Source organism: Macrobrachium nipponense, chromosome 8 (genome assembly GCF_015104395.2).
Source record: "Macrobrachium nipponense isolate FS-2020 chromosome 8, ASM1510439v2, whole genome shotgun sequence".
In the NCBI taxonomy this organism is placed as follows: Eukaryota; Metazoa; Arthropoda; class Malacostraca; order Decapoda; family Palaemonidae; genus Macrobrachium; species Macrobrachium nipponense.
In genome coordinates, this window is record NC_087203.1 from 49,188,398 (window position 1) to 49,202,887 (window position 14,490).

The 14,490-nt window shown below is 38.0% G+C and overlaps 1 protein-coding gene across 7 annotated transcripts in view; it reads left to right on the forward strand.

Moving 5' to 3' along the window:
- Nucleotides 1–14,490, forward strand: part of LOC135222767 (unc-112-related protein-like) — a 466,776-nt gene that overhangs the window by 315,126 nt on the left and 137,160 nt on the right. For all 7 annotated transcript variants that reach the window (XM_064261019.1, XM_064261018.1, XM_064261022.1 and 4 more), the window contains one exon: nt 12,522–12,753. In XM_064261019.1, coding sequence (XP_064117089.1) covers nt 12,522–12,753 — 232 coding nt within the window. The remainder of the gene's footprint in view (nt 1–12,521; nt 12,754–14,490) is intronic.

A 14,490-nucleotide genomic window follows, 5' to 3' on the forward strand; every position in this document is an offset into this window, starting at 1 on the left:
CATAATTATAAAAGCAAGACAGATCCCATGATGTAACTAATCCAGCTATACACCATTCACACCAGGGTAGTTGGCTGTTATGCTGGTTCAGCAAGTTGGAGCATCTTCCATTATGTGACACCAATGTCATATGGTGGTAGCCTTTGGGTGTGAAGATCAAATTGTATAAATATTCGTAATTCCATTATAAGACCTGTAAAATAGATTTGATGCATCAATGCAATATTTTTTGTATGTTGGAATATAACAAAATTTATTAAGGTTCACATATAATTCTTTATTCCTTGCATCACTGTGACCTGTAATAATGGATACTATTAGTTTTGTTATAGGTTTTACTTCCATATTCTAAGTGCATCTTGTGGACTTTGTTGGCAGGTGTTGAAGGACCATTGAATCTTGCATTGGTCTATCTTTTTGAAACTGTGTACTTTTCTTTTCTTGTTTTGAGTAAAAAAAAATCCACTGGAAATGAATGCTGGCATAAGTTAGTGTACCATGAGTAGAACAAAAGTTTCTTGAGGTCCAGTGATGAATAAGACAACTGACATTGTGTATCCTGAATGAGTCATTTGGGGTATTAAGACAGGCTGTGGTGTCCATATTATCGTGACAAGTTTTCTGTCACTGTGGAAGTTCAACACAACTATCAAATAAGAACAATAGATTGGGCATAGCCATTTAACATGCGTTACCAAAGATGAAGCCATTGATGCCATCTTGGTGTAGGGTAGAAACGCCAAGCCAGACTCAGAGTAGTAGAAATTTTTAATGTGCTCTTATCAAATATTTTGTGATGTAACCTACTTGGGAATCAGATAACATTTGAAACTTAACATAAGTGAAAAACATAAGAACAATAACAGTATCATTCAAAATTTTAATACATAACTACTTCTTTATATTTTCTACTGTTGAATAAAGTTGAAATGGTTATGTTAGTTTTAAATTGTTACTTGAAAAAGTTACCGTGATTAAATTTTTTATTTTTAGGGCAGATCACCAAAGTGACAAAGTTGTAGCTAAAGACTTATGCTCTGTCTTACCTCTATATGCCAGGATGATGCTTACTATTGGTAACCCTGCTTCAACATTGCATTTGCTTTTTTAACATTTATTAACAAATCATGCTTGTTGTAGTTGTATCACATCAGTTATCATAAATAACTTGAAGCAATTAGTGATGTTGCAGATTCATTGGGAAAAGAGAACTGTTATTTAAAATCATAAAATAAAATTAAAAGGAGAAAACATTGTTTGTTTTTACTTTAGTAGCTATTGTACCGTTTCAAACCTCAAGGACTCCATTATCAGTTCAAATAAAATGAATTTTAATCATTGATCATTATTAATAATTTTGTTCTTCCAGCAGGCCATGAATAAATTAATAAAAAATGTCGCTATTGATTGTAAGAAACACTAAACAACTAACAAATAAATAATTTAATGGAAATTTTAAAATACACTAATTGAATACAAGATTTTAACTAAGAACAACCAATAAGGTCTATTCATGATTTGAATTAACATTTTTAATTATACAACTTCTCCAGTAATTATATAGCTAAGAGTTTCACTTGCCAGCAGTTAAAATCCTGAAATTTGCTGGTATCGCTAATTTTCTATTTGTTTTGGCAAGGTAACAGTGCCCTGCCCACTTTTAGGGCAAGAGAGAGGAACATCTTAGCAGAGCTCAGTTTGTTCCTGCTGGCCGATGGTTATAGATGGTTGTTGGTGGCAGGTATTCCTGAATTTTTTTACTTTCCTTTTGTATCATTGCAATTGGTGAAGTAGTAGATATTTAGATAATGTTAGGTTCTTTTTTGTGGTTTTGCTGATTGTTGAGGACAAGTATGTTCGTTTGATATTAGATGCAATGAATGTCTTGATTGGGATGAGAGAAAGTGGAAAAGCTTAAGAGTCTCATTTAAAGAAATTAGAGACAGAAAGAGAAAGGCTTTATTTAGGGCTAATTCAAAATCAGCTAGCCAGGGTTCTGATTTGAATTTGGATTTTAGTGTCCATGTGATATCTTTAGCTCTCGCACCCACTTCTCATGCTATTCTACCTTCTCCAGTTGCAGGCTCCCGTGCTTCGGATCTCAACCCCATTACCAGTCTCGAGGAAAAGATTGATAAACGTTTCGCTCTGTTAGTACAGACGATGGAGCAAATTGGTGCATCTGTTAAGGTCCTGATGGACAAGTTGAAGAGTGATAGTGTTGTATCAGTGGAGGAGGTGGCTGTTCGTTCCATTGACTCTCCTAGGGAAATGTCACTGTCATGCTCCACACTGCAGAGGGGAGGAGTCAAACTGGAAGCCCAAGGGAGGTCGGTGGAGTCTGCCCATGAGCGGTCGGCCCCTCAGTTTAACCTGTTGTTGTTTCCCAGGTTGCAATGGAGAGCTGTTGGAAAGGTTTCTCTTTGGATGTTCATAGAATTTTGAGCTCGCATGATTCCTCTCCACGGCACCAGTGGTGCTGGGGGTGCAAGTCTTGACCTTTGAAGAGAGGCACTCCTGATGCAGCTCAGGCGCCAGTGGTTCCTACTAAGAAGTCTAAAGAACCGTGCCCTTCATCCAGTCATTGGGATAGTCCCAAGCGTTTTTCTTTCCAGTGCCTCTTGAAAGTTGATGCTCATCCTGCTCACAAGGCTCGTTGTCGCTCATTGGCTCGTTTTCAAGCTCGTCTGTTTTTTTGTAATGCTCCACCTGCAGTTATGGAGTGGTCGGTGGAATTGCTGTTGGAGGCAGTCAAGCACCAGTTGGCACCCGAGCTCCCTTCAGTCAAGCGCCAGATAATGCCTGCTTTTGTAACACCTCCTCAGTCTTCGGTTGTGCAGGAGCACCCGTTGGCTCCCTCGGCTCCTGCTGCTGCTTCCTCAGCTGTGGCAGGGGATCCCATCAGTGGAAGCTAGATAGTATTTTGATTTTACTGAATAAGCCTCCTTCTGCAGTTCAGGTGCCCACATCTCTGCTAGCGCCCCCAACAATTCAGCCACCGCCCACGACAGTTCAGCTAGCACCCACGACAGTTCAGCAAGCAACTCATGACAGTTCGGCAAGCGCCAGTAGTGGTTAAAGGTCCTTCAGTCTTGACTCCTCCTGCGCCTCCAGACACTTCGCCGCCACTAGCTCCTGCAGAGGCTGTTTCAACCCAGACTCCAGTGGAGGTACTTACACCTCAAGCTCCTGTAGATGCGGATTTTTCCTGTTTCATCAGAGGACAAGGCTTCAGAGGAGCAAGAGGCTTCTTCTTCAGCGTACGTATGTGGCTCTTATGAAGTTTCTGTTGGCCACATATGTCTTTTTTCATGCTGACTACTCCTTCATCTCCTGTATCGATATTTATCATGGATATGCCTTCTTCTAAGCCCTCAAATGTGCCTAAGATGGTTCTGTCTTCTTCAGCCAAGAAGGCCTTTAAAGAGATTGACGGCATGGCTTGCAGAAAAGAGAGAACAAGGGAGGAGGCCTTTTAGTTTTCTCCTTCCAGAATCTCCAGGTGGAGATATTTGTCGTACGCCACAAAAGAAGCTCCCTCTTTGGGTATTTGTGCCTCTTCACAAGGAGATTTCTTGAGTTTGGTTGATGCATCCAGGCAAAGATTTTGTTTTCTGCCTCAGAGTTGGCGCATCTTTTGAAGAGCATCTTTAGTCTTTGAGGTTTTTAACTTTCTTGATTGGTCCATTGGTGCCCTGGCCTGCAAGATTAGGTTTTGCTCTTCGGTCCCAGAGAACTTCTTGGCGGATTGGAATGGAGTTCTCTTGTGTATTGATAAAAGGATTAGAGATAATTCCCACGAGTTGCCCTCTCTCCACACGATGGCGCTCCTACACGTCTAAAAGAGTTCCTGCCTCTCAGAGGTCAGCAATGTTGTATTCCCCTTTGGATAAGAGGCATTTAATTCCTCAAACTATGGTTTTATGCATTGCCTCAGATCTGGAGAAGAAGAGTACACAAGATCTCGCCCAGCCCTCTAAAAGGCGTAGTTCCTCCAGCAGTAGTCTCGAGGCAACCTCTGCCTTCGAGAGCTCAGCCCTTTCGGGCCAGACAGAGATCCCTCTCCAGATCGAGAGGAAGTACGAGGTTCACTGCCAAGTCCATTAAGAAAATGTCTTTGAAAGGTTCCTCTCACAAGTGAGGACACTGTTCTGTGCGCACATATAGGTGCCAGACTTCTCATGTTTTGGGAAGTTTGGCCAAAGAAAGGGGCAGAACCATGGACTGTCAAGGTTCTGAAAGTGGGCTACATTATCCCCTTCATCAGGAAGCCTCCCTTAGTCAGCACGCCAGTTGTCTTGACGGCTTATTCAAGAGGATTGGAGAAGTTTTCTGCTCTGACAGACGAAGTAACGTCTTTTCATAGTTGCCAAGTCATGGCGGGGCTGGAGGGCCGTCCTGGATGTCAGTGCCTGAAATGCCTTCATCGTGAAGACGAAGTTCAGTATGGAAACAGACCAGACAGTACTGTTATCCATTTGCCCAGGAGATTTGATGACATCCATAGATCTTGAGGACGCATACTTCCATGGGCCTATACATCCCAGGTCAAGGAAATATTTAAGGTTTGTTTTCGAAGGGAGGGTATATCAGTTTCACACCCTTTGCTTCAGACTGACGACGGACGGCGCCTCAGGTATTTACCAGGGTGATGGCTCCCATAACAAAGTGGCTCCATCTTTAGGGGATACAAATGTCCTTGTATCTGGACAATTGGCTTCTAAGAGCCTAGTCAGAGAGTCAGTGTGCAGAGGCCCTCAAGAAGACTCTTTAGGTAAAGAGTTACGAGTCCTTATAAACTCTCAAAAATCTCAAATGATTCCCATACAGAAGATTCAGTATTTGGGAATGATTATATTTTCTCAGTGTTTTTTGGATTTTCTGACCCAATAAAGGGTAGAATCATGCCAGAAAAAAATTCAAGAAGTGCTTGCCTTAAAAGGGTGTTCAGCCAACAGTTAGATGGTCTGCTGGGGTTCCTTTTGTCGATGGAACAGTTTGTGTCTCGGCAAGCTTCATCTCGGTTCTTTTTGAAAGTAAGCTGGAACAGGAAGGAGTTTCCAGACTAACATGTATTTCCAATAACACATGAAATAAAAGAAGACCTTTGTTGGAATTCAGGCCTCATTTTCAGCTGAACCCTGTCTTGAACTTCTTTTCAGATGTGTTGGACCTAGGATGGGAGCTCTTTTGGAGAAAAGTGAAGTCTCGGGAGTGTGGTCCCAAGAACAAAGGTCCTTGCATATAAATGTGAAGGAACTATCAACAATTCATCAGGGCCTTTAGTCCTTCACATCAGGAGTTCAGAACAAGACAAAAGCAGTCTACTCAGACAACACAACCGCTCTATTGTATGTCAAGAAGCAAGGAGGGACTTAGTCCTTCTCTCTTTATGAGGCAGCAAGAGATCTCCTCTTCTGGGTGGAACAAAACAATACTCGTCTATTCACCAGATTCATCTAAGGGAGACTAAATGTTTTAGCAGACAAGCTAAGTTGTCGGAAACAGGTTCCTCCAACAGATTGGACACTGGATCCTCAGGTCTGCCTAGACCTTTGGAAACTATGGGAAAATCTGATGATAGACTTGTTCACCACGTCTCGGAACCATTGTCTCCCTCGGTTTTGTTCACCAGTTCCAGACCCACAGGCGTGGACGGTGGAGGCTTTTCTTCTGGACTGGTTGGACAAGGAGCTGTATGCCCTCCCCCCATTCAGCCTCATAAGGCAGGTATTGAACAAGTTCTTGATGCACAGCAACATCTCTCATATCCTGGTGGCTCCCTTCTGGCCATTGAAGGAATGGTTTCCTGATTTAGTAGATCTGTTAGTGGACTTCCCAAGGCTGCTTCCTCAAAAGAGGCAGCTACTCAGACAACCACACTTCCAGAGATTTTACAAAAACCTGTCTTCTCTGGACCTGACAGGATTCAAACTGTCACAAAACTCCTTAGAAAGAAAGGGTTTTCTAAGGGAGCTTTGGAAGCTATCACCATGTGTAGGAGAAGGTCCTCTAACAACATTTTTCAGAACAAGTGGAGAATCTTCAGGGAGTGGTGTAAGAATACCAACATCTCTTCTTCTAAAACCACTGTAATGCAAATTGCTGATTTTTATGCTTCATTTGAGGTCAGTAAAAAACCTTTCAACCTCTAGCATCAAGGGCTATAGGGCCACATTGGCCTAGAGGTTTTTCATCCTAGAGGCTTGGATTTGTCTTCCAACTCAAGACATTTCAGATCTCATTAGATCGTTTGATACCTAAAAACGCAAAGATTATCATAGGGTTCCATGGAATCTTGCTATTGTATTAAAGTGGTTTTCTCAGCCTTGTTTTGATCCTATTCATGAGCTTAGTCTGAGGGACTTTACTTGGAAAGCCTTTTTCCTATTGTCCTTGGTGACCGCTAAAAGGATTAGCGAGATTCATACGCTAGATAAGAGAGTAGGCTTTCCGAAAGGGAATGCTATATGTTTCTATTTCCTTGGTTTTTTTTTGCCAAGAGTGAGTCCCCCTCTAATCCTTGGCCTCGTTCTTTCTTGATCCCTAATTTGAGAGATGTTGTGGGTAGGGACAAAGCAGAGAGGACTTTGTGCCCAGTGAGGTTCTCAAATTATTATCTTCACAGAACTAAAGATATTCAGAGAAGCTTTGGTGGTCTCTGGTGTTCAGTTAAATGCCCCTTCAGACTGCTGTCCAAGAATGCATTAGCTTTTTTTTTGAGGGATGTCATCCAAGAAGTGCACTCATCAGTTCGGGAAGATGCTTTCCCAGTTTGCAAGGCTAAAGCTCATGAAATTAGAGCAATAGTCACTTCTCTACTCTAGCTTTTAAGAGAAATTTAATCCTTGCAACTATTATAAGTTCAACATTTTGGAAGTGCATACCTGTGTTTGCATTGCATTATCTCCATGATGTCATGATGTAGAGACAGTGTATGAAGATTGCAGTACCCTTGGTCGGTTTTTTGCGGCTGGTGTGGTGTTGGGAAAGGAAGTGTAGGAAGCAACCCTTCCTTTATTCTAATTCTCCTTGATGTAAGGTGTGATATTTCTTTATGGGAAGCCTGGAGGTATGGAGTACCTGGAGTACCCTCCAGTCCTTTGGTAGGGTGGTGGTGATTATTTGGATATAGGTAACAATTGTTTTCTGGTTGATCGGTTGGTACTGAGCCTAGGGCAGGAGCAATTATTTTGATCCTTTTTAGCCATCGGAATTGTCCTTCACTACAAAGGTCCCACTAAAGTAATAGAGTAATAGGCAATGCATGGCTTTACTGCCATGCTGTTACATGATAAGAGTGCCAACCAGAGGCAGTATTTTCCTGCTAACTCTCTTATTAGGTAAGGAATCAACAAACATTTTAATTAATGTTGGCAAAGTTTTTCTATTCTCGATCTTTGTCTTTCAAAAAATGTTGAGATAGAATTATCTATGCTTTCCTCCATCCCATAATGTGGAAATCAGCTATATGTATAATTACTGGAGAAGTTGTATAATTAGAAATTACATTTTTGTGATAAAATGAAGATTTAATTATACATACCCAGTAATTATATAATCGGAACCCACCCTCTGTCCCTTAGTATGGATTTATTTTGGAGGCATAAACAAAACTGAGCTCTTTCAGGGCACTGTTACCTAGCCAAAACAAGTAGAAAATTAGCGTGACCCGTGAATTTTGGGATTTTAACTGCCGGCAAGTGAAACTCTTAGCTATATAATTCCTGGGTAAGTATAATTAAAACTATTTTAACATGAAAATGTCATTTTTGTTTACTTGACAGTAGAGTCTTTGAGGTTTGAAATTGTAGAATAGTTGACGGATTAGAAAGAGGTACATAACCTAACATTCCATATTAACATTAATTTTGTCGTTTATTAATAATCATTTAGCCAGTGTTTTTTTTTCAGAAAAAGTGTAGTGTAGCAAAGTATAGAAAGGGAAATGACAACTTCGTTTCAAACTGTTACTTGATACAAATATTGAATTCTAATAAAACAAAGTTATTACATAAAACTGGGCTCATTTTATAATAAATGAACTTTTGAATAAAATATTAAACTATTTAAAAAAGAATTCAACTGTTAAGTAATAAAAATCATTACTACAGAATTCAGTGTAAGATAAATGAAAAATGCTTATCAAATCATTACAAAACATAAAAAAAAAGATTAAATGAGGCTGACATTACTGACTCAAACATTTTATTGTTTTTATTAGGTGATTTCTGACTAGCTTGGCTGGCTAGTGTAGAAAGCGCTCATTACTAGGGTGAGCCATCCCCGGCCATTGCCATCTTGGTATAGGTAGCACTCACAGGCTAGTTTCACTTATCTGTTGTGCCCAATCTATTGTTCTTACATGATCGTTGGTTCAACCTAAGAGATATATTAATGGCAATATTAGCAAAAGGTTTAGAATACTCTGAATATAATGATGATAACCAATGATTGGTGAATGCTGAGTTGGTAATGTTACATATAGCTATAAAACGACCTTTGCTAGCTTTGAATTATTTCTCTTCTTCGAGCACTGCTGAGAAATGTTAAGGTGTGCATACTCATGCAAGACTTTGATATTAATTAGACTATTCATTTAATCAAATATTCAAAGTTTTTTTATCCTTGAAAGCAATTTGCCCCAAATTATTTGTACTACTGTTTTTTGCTGTTTCAAGTTCTTTTCCTTAAATACCATGGATGCTTGATTGATTTTCCCAAAATGCCACTCAGCTTCCATTAAAGACATACAGTGTTTCAACAAAACTAAAATTCCCACTTTATATTAAGCTTTTTTGGCAGGCATTATTTTCCCAAAATTAAGGATAGGGAAAGATCAGAGAACAATTAACCATGTACACACACAGTTAGACCTAATGCTTAGCTGTGAGACTGTGGCTATGCTGCAGTGTAGCTTCCTAGCATCAGTTGAGCTATGAAATGTGCTCACAGTAAATTCAAATTTTTTATTTTTGCAATTTTTTTATTTATTTATTATATTTATAATTTAGAGTGCAGTGTGTCTAATCCATGCAGGGTTACTGTACAGGCAGTCCCCGGGTTACGACGGGGGTTCCGTTCTTAAGACGTGTCGTAACCTGAAAATCGTCGTAAGCTGGAACGACGTTGTTGAAAACATGTCCACGGAAAATTTCTCTAATTTGCAATTTTTCTTAGGGCCGTATCTCTAAATTTATCACTAATTTACTTTTTTCATGTGCAACACTGTGTATTCACAAATTACTGTATATTTTCATTAAAATACAGAGAGAGAGAGAGAGAGAGAGAGAGAGAGAGAGAGAGAGATTACATAAACCCATTAAATTCGTTGACCATTGTATGGCATTGTTACTTTCCCAGCTCCGAGTGTCACTGGAGTTATGAGGTAGGGAAATTGATACAGAAAAAGACGAAGGGAAGAATTTTCTTTTGAAATTAGTTATCGTATTATTACTACTTCTATTATTATTATTATTATTATTTGAAATATAATAAACACGTGCATCTACCATAAAAAATCTCTCATCTCAGTAAGAAAGAGTTATTATCCTTACAAGTGAAATGGAAAGGTCATTTTCATCTCTTTAAAATATGACATTATGAATTTTGTAATTGCAGTTATTATTATTATTATTATTATTATTATTATTATTATTATTATTATTTGAAAGTATTAAAAACAAATAGTACAAGTACATAAAAAATCTCGAGTCTCAGTAAATGAGAGACCAGTGATTGCAACACTGCAGCTCTTCCCCCTCCTGGCTGTCACAGAACTTGATATATCTGACAGTTTTAGTACCTGGAGTTCGAGAAAGGGTTACTGAGAGAAGAATGGGATTTCCTTCATTCTTCCATAATTTTTTAAAATATATAAGCTAAAATCTTACTAATTCACTATGGTATTTTCTTTAATGAATTGATATTATTGCTGTATAAATTAATATTAATATTTGAAAATAGTAAATCATTTATTTATCATACAAAAAAACTTACATCTTTGTAGGAGAGAGAGAGAGAGAGAGAGAGAGAGAGAGAGAGAGAGAGAGAGAGAGAGAGAGAGAGAGAGAGAGAGAATTATTATTTTTATTATGTGATATCATTTCAACTTATTAAACTTACTAATACAGTATTAATCAAAATTAATATTTGAAAATTAGTAAGAAAAATTCATTTTTTGTATCATTATAAAAATGTATTTAGTCATGAAAATAAACATCAAAATACACTAATTAGTGATTATTTTCGTCGGAAAATACAAAGAGAGAGAGAGAGAGAGAGAGAGAGAGAGAGAGAGAGAGAGAGAAACTATGGTTTTTATATCCAAGTCTAAGTAGAGTATAAATGGATTCTTTAAGTGAAATATTTTTCAATGATATTTTGCTGTTTTGTATTAAAGGATATGTATACTGTTTGAGAATGCGTTCCTTATCCTTGACTATGGTTACCATACAGTTTAAAAGCGTAAATTAATTTATGCGCCCTCCGCTCAGAAACTAGTTCTGCGTATGAGGTATCGTTAAAAAGCATAAAAAACCGTCGTAACCTTGGAATTTGCGTTGTAATGTAACCAGAAACTTAGTTTTGTTAATTATGTATACTGGAAACAAGCAATGATTTTTTCATTATTTGCGCTTTTGGACTGTTATAAACTGCGCATCCCAAGCTAGTGTATTCATTATCTTGGAAACTAGTTCCGCATATGAGGCGTCACTAAAAAAATTTAAAAAATATGACAAAAAGTGTCGAAAATCATCATAACCTCAAAATTTTTGTTGTAATCTAACCAAAAACTTATTTTTATTAATATACTGTGCTAAACTATAAAGGATTCTTATCATAGTATGCGTTTTTTAAAAGTGTCGTTAACTCGGAGCGTCGGAAGCGTCAGCGTCGTAACCTCGGAACAAGCGTCGTAACCCAGGGCGGATTTTTCAATGAATATTTAAGAAAAAGCGCCGTAACCTCGGAACGTCGTAAGCCGGAGCCGTCGTAACCCGGGGACCGCCTGTATACTGTTCTGCCATATTTTAGATTTTAGTTATCTAGAGAAAACAGAAATGTACAGTTGTTTATGGTGTGACCATGAGATAATGCAATAAGTGTCGTTACTTTTGTGATGTAGCAGTATGAAGCTATCTGGCCAGTGTTTTGTCTAGTATTATATAGTTTCCCAGATAATACCCACAGTTACTTGACATCGTGATTGGTGTACTGGTAGTCCTTAGATATTTGCCAGTGCATGTAATCTTTAAGACAGCAAGACTTTTCATCCCATTATTACATGAATAGTCTGATTATCCATTGGTACAAAAGCAGTGGGTGTAGAAGTGCTCTTCAGCTAGGTACATTGCTTGCCCTTGGTCTTGTATAGCCTTAAGGGCGCCGGCCAGCCAAAATATGGGGAAAAATGCAAAATTATGAAAAAATTCATGGAGCTTCGTATGGCAATGGAGAATGTGTAGTACGTATATGAAATATTTCGACAAAATTCCTCTTACTTTCATAGTTAAAGGGTAATTGGTAAAAGTAACTCAATAAGCCAAAAACATTGATCCGTACAAGAAAATTCAGTATTTCTTCTGTTATCATAAATTTTGATAATTATTATCAAACAAATTGTGAGCAATGGCATCTGTAGAGATTCCATGAGTCACAAGACAGGAAGACTGAGCATAACATCCTTCAGTGCGAGCAGAAACATGAAACAGAGTACACATTTGAATTTCACCTCTGACATTCGCTTGCTTTTACATCTGTTTTTGTGTGTTTTGGCAAGGTTTTCATCATGCCAAAGAGGAAAAGACAAGTAAAACATCTTGCTAACATATAGAAGAAGAAAATTGTGTCTAATAAGTTCAGAAGATCATGAAATCAGCGATAATAGCGGAGTTAGTGAAGGAGAGAGAGTGTTGCAGAAGGAGCACCCCGTCTTACCTGATGCAGTGCCCCAGGCTACGATCTTTGAGCAAAGAGATCTTCATTTATGATTAGATTATAGTGTTGGTTTATTAATACCCAAAAAAGGAATATATAATTCATAGTAATCATGATTTATTAACATTGTCTTTGTAAAAATACAAAGAAAAACTTTGAACGCCTGTATCTGAAAATTATACTTATATACCTTCAAATTCTATCTTATCCCTTAGTTTTAAAACTATAGCTTTGAAATGTGGTGACACAGCATATTTTCTTTCTTGCACCCTATAAAAGCACTATGACTTACCACTTCTTGGTTAACCTAACGTATGCATAAGTTTAGATGGGCCACCTAAACTGGGACTGGTAGTTCATTAATGGTTTGTATATTGAGAAATAAGGTATCAAAGTACTAGACTGTAATTGTAGAAATATTAGGTCTTTATCTTTGACTGTAATTGTAGAAATATTAGGTCTTTATCTTTTTATAGAAAAAGCAAGATTTATGAAGTTTTGAGTTTAACTTGAAAGACTTGAGACAGAATAGAAGGATGGTATAAACTGCCAATTTGACTAATAGCAAATTTTTTCTCCAGGCCTCGTCGGTTCACACTTAAAAGTCTCAAACAGTATTGGTTTACATGTAAAGATATGTGTTTGCGGTATTACAAAAGCAGTGATAGCACTAATGAAGAGCCTATAGAGAAAATCAATTTGAGAGGATGTGAAGTGACTCCTGATGTCAATATCTCCCAGCAGCGATATGGTATTAAGCTTGAAGTGCCTGCATCAGATGGTATGACAGACTACCTCATAAGATGTTCTAGTGTAAGTAAATAGGTCTGATATTTGTCCTGATTTATTTACTATAAATGTTTATTACATTTCACTTTGTTGAGTCTTGCCATGCTGTGAATAGAACTTATCATACAGCTGAGGGAAATTACAGTCATTCCTTGAAGAGAAAACTTGAAGGAATTACTCAGCCTTTTGTGTGGTGGACCAAATTAACATCATCTGTGTTTGGGTCATGCTCTTCTTCCATTCCACCACTACTAAAAGGTGATGGTAGATTGGTTACTGGACCTAGGGAAACTGCTTCATTGAGCTTTTGAAGCTAAGCAATCAGCTGAGGATGTCCCTCACCTTGATATTTGTTATCCTGAACCTAATCTTTCAAAATTTGCATTTCTCTCTAGGGATGTTAAGAAAAATCTTGATAATCTTAATAGCTTGGGTAGAGAAGATCATAATGATTTCTTCCATTTTTTTTTTTTTTTAAGTTTTAGTGTTTTGTCTCCCAAGATTAGTAGATTCTGTGGATTTTCGCTAACTTTGGGGAGCCAAACTACAGGCAGTCTGCGGTTATTGGCGGGGATTCCGTTCTCGGCAGGGTGCTGATAAGCGAAAACCGCCATTAATCATAACTTGGTGATTTATGGTGCATATGGCACCGATAACCGGTTAATGGTGCCTCCTTTAGGGATGTTATGGCACCATAACTCTATTATTGGCAACTTATGGTGCCGATAACCAGAACTTGGTGCGTTATGGTGCCATAAAGCGCTGATTTTATGTTGCTAGACAAGCACCATAAACCTGGATTGCCATTAATGGAGTCCACTGATAATTAGGGACTGCCTGCACAGGCAGCCACTGGTTACGGTTGGTATCGGTTACTGGCATTTCGGTTTTACGGCGCTTGTTAAATATATTCATAACTGGTGTTTACCCTCCATATGGTTTATAGCACCATTGTCTGGTTATCGGTGGCTAAGGCTAAGTGCTGAGACCGCCTCATAAAATACAAACATGATAAATATGCATCTTTTCCTTGTCTGTATTTTATAATACTACATATAATAATATGAGACTACATACAGTATTATTGGATACAGTGAAGTAAAGCATAACTTTAAAAGACGCAAGGAAAAGCTGCAAGTTCATTATATTTGTATTTCATGAGGGTCTCTTGGTGCTTAAGCCTAGCCACCAATAACCAGACAATGGCTCCATGTATTAACGAAAAAAGTAACTAAATGTAGTTCACAACAAGACGTATTTAAGTCATATTTCAACTTTAAAACACTTCATATAACGATAAACAACCTTGTCCCATATAAACAGAGTTCCTAGAGAATAATTTACGCTAAATAGAAGCAAGAAAATTGCTCTGAATTGAGTTAAATACGGCGAAATAATCTTACCTCTACTCTCGGCAGATTTTTCCAAACCAAAACATGATCGGTTGGTTTGTATTTTATAATACAAGAGTAATATAAGACAGTATTATTGAATACAGCAAAGTAAAGGATAACTTTTAAAAAGCTATCCTTTACTTTGCTGTATTCAATAATACTGTCTTATTTAAAAGTTATCCTTTACTTCAGTAAAAAAGGTGACTAAACTAATCAATAGGATATACTTTTAGTTTAAAGTTTTATGGTGACTTACCTAAGCATGCTGGGTATGGTTGCGATCTTGACGCGCCTTCCCCAGCGTTAGTCAACATACTCACCCGTTAGGTAGACCCCTGGTTTTCTGCTGTGGTACTTATGGGGTCAG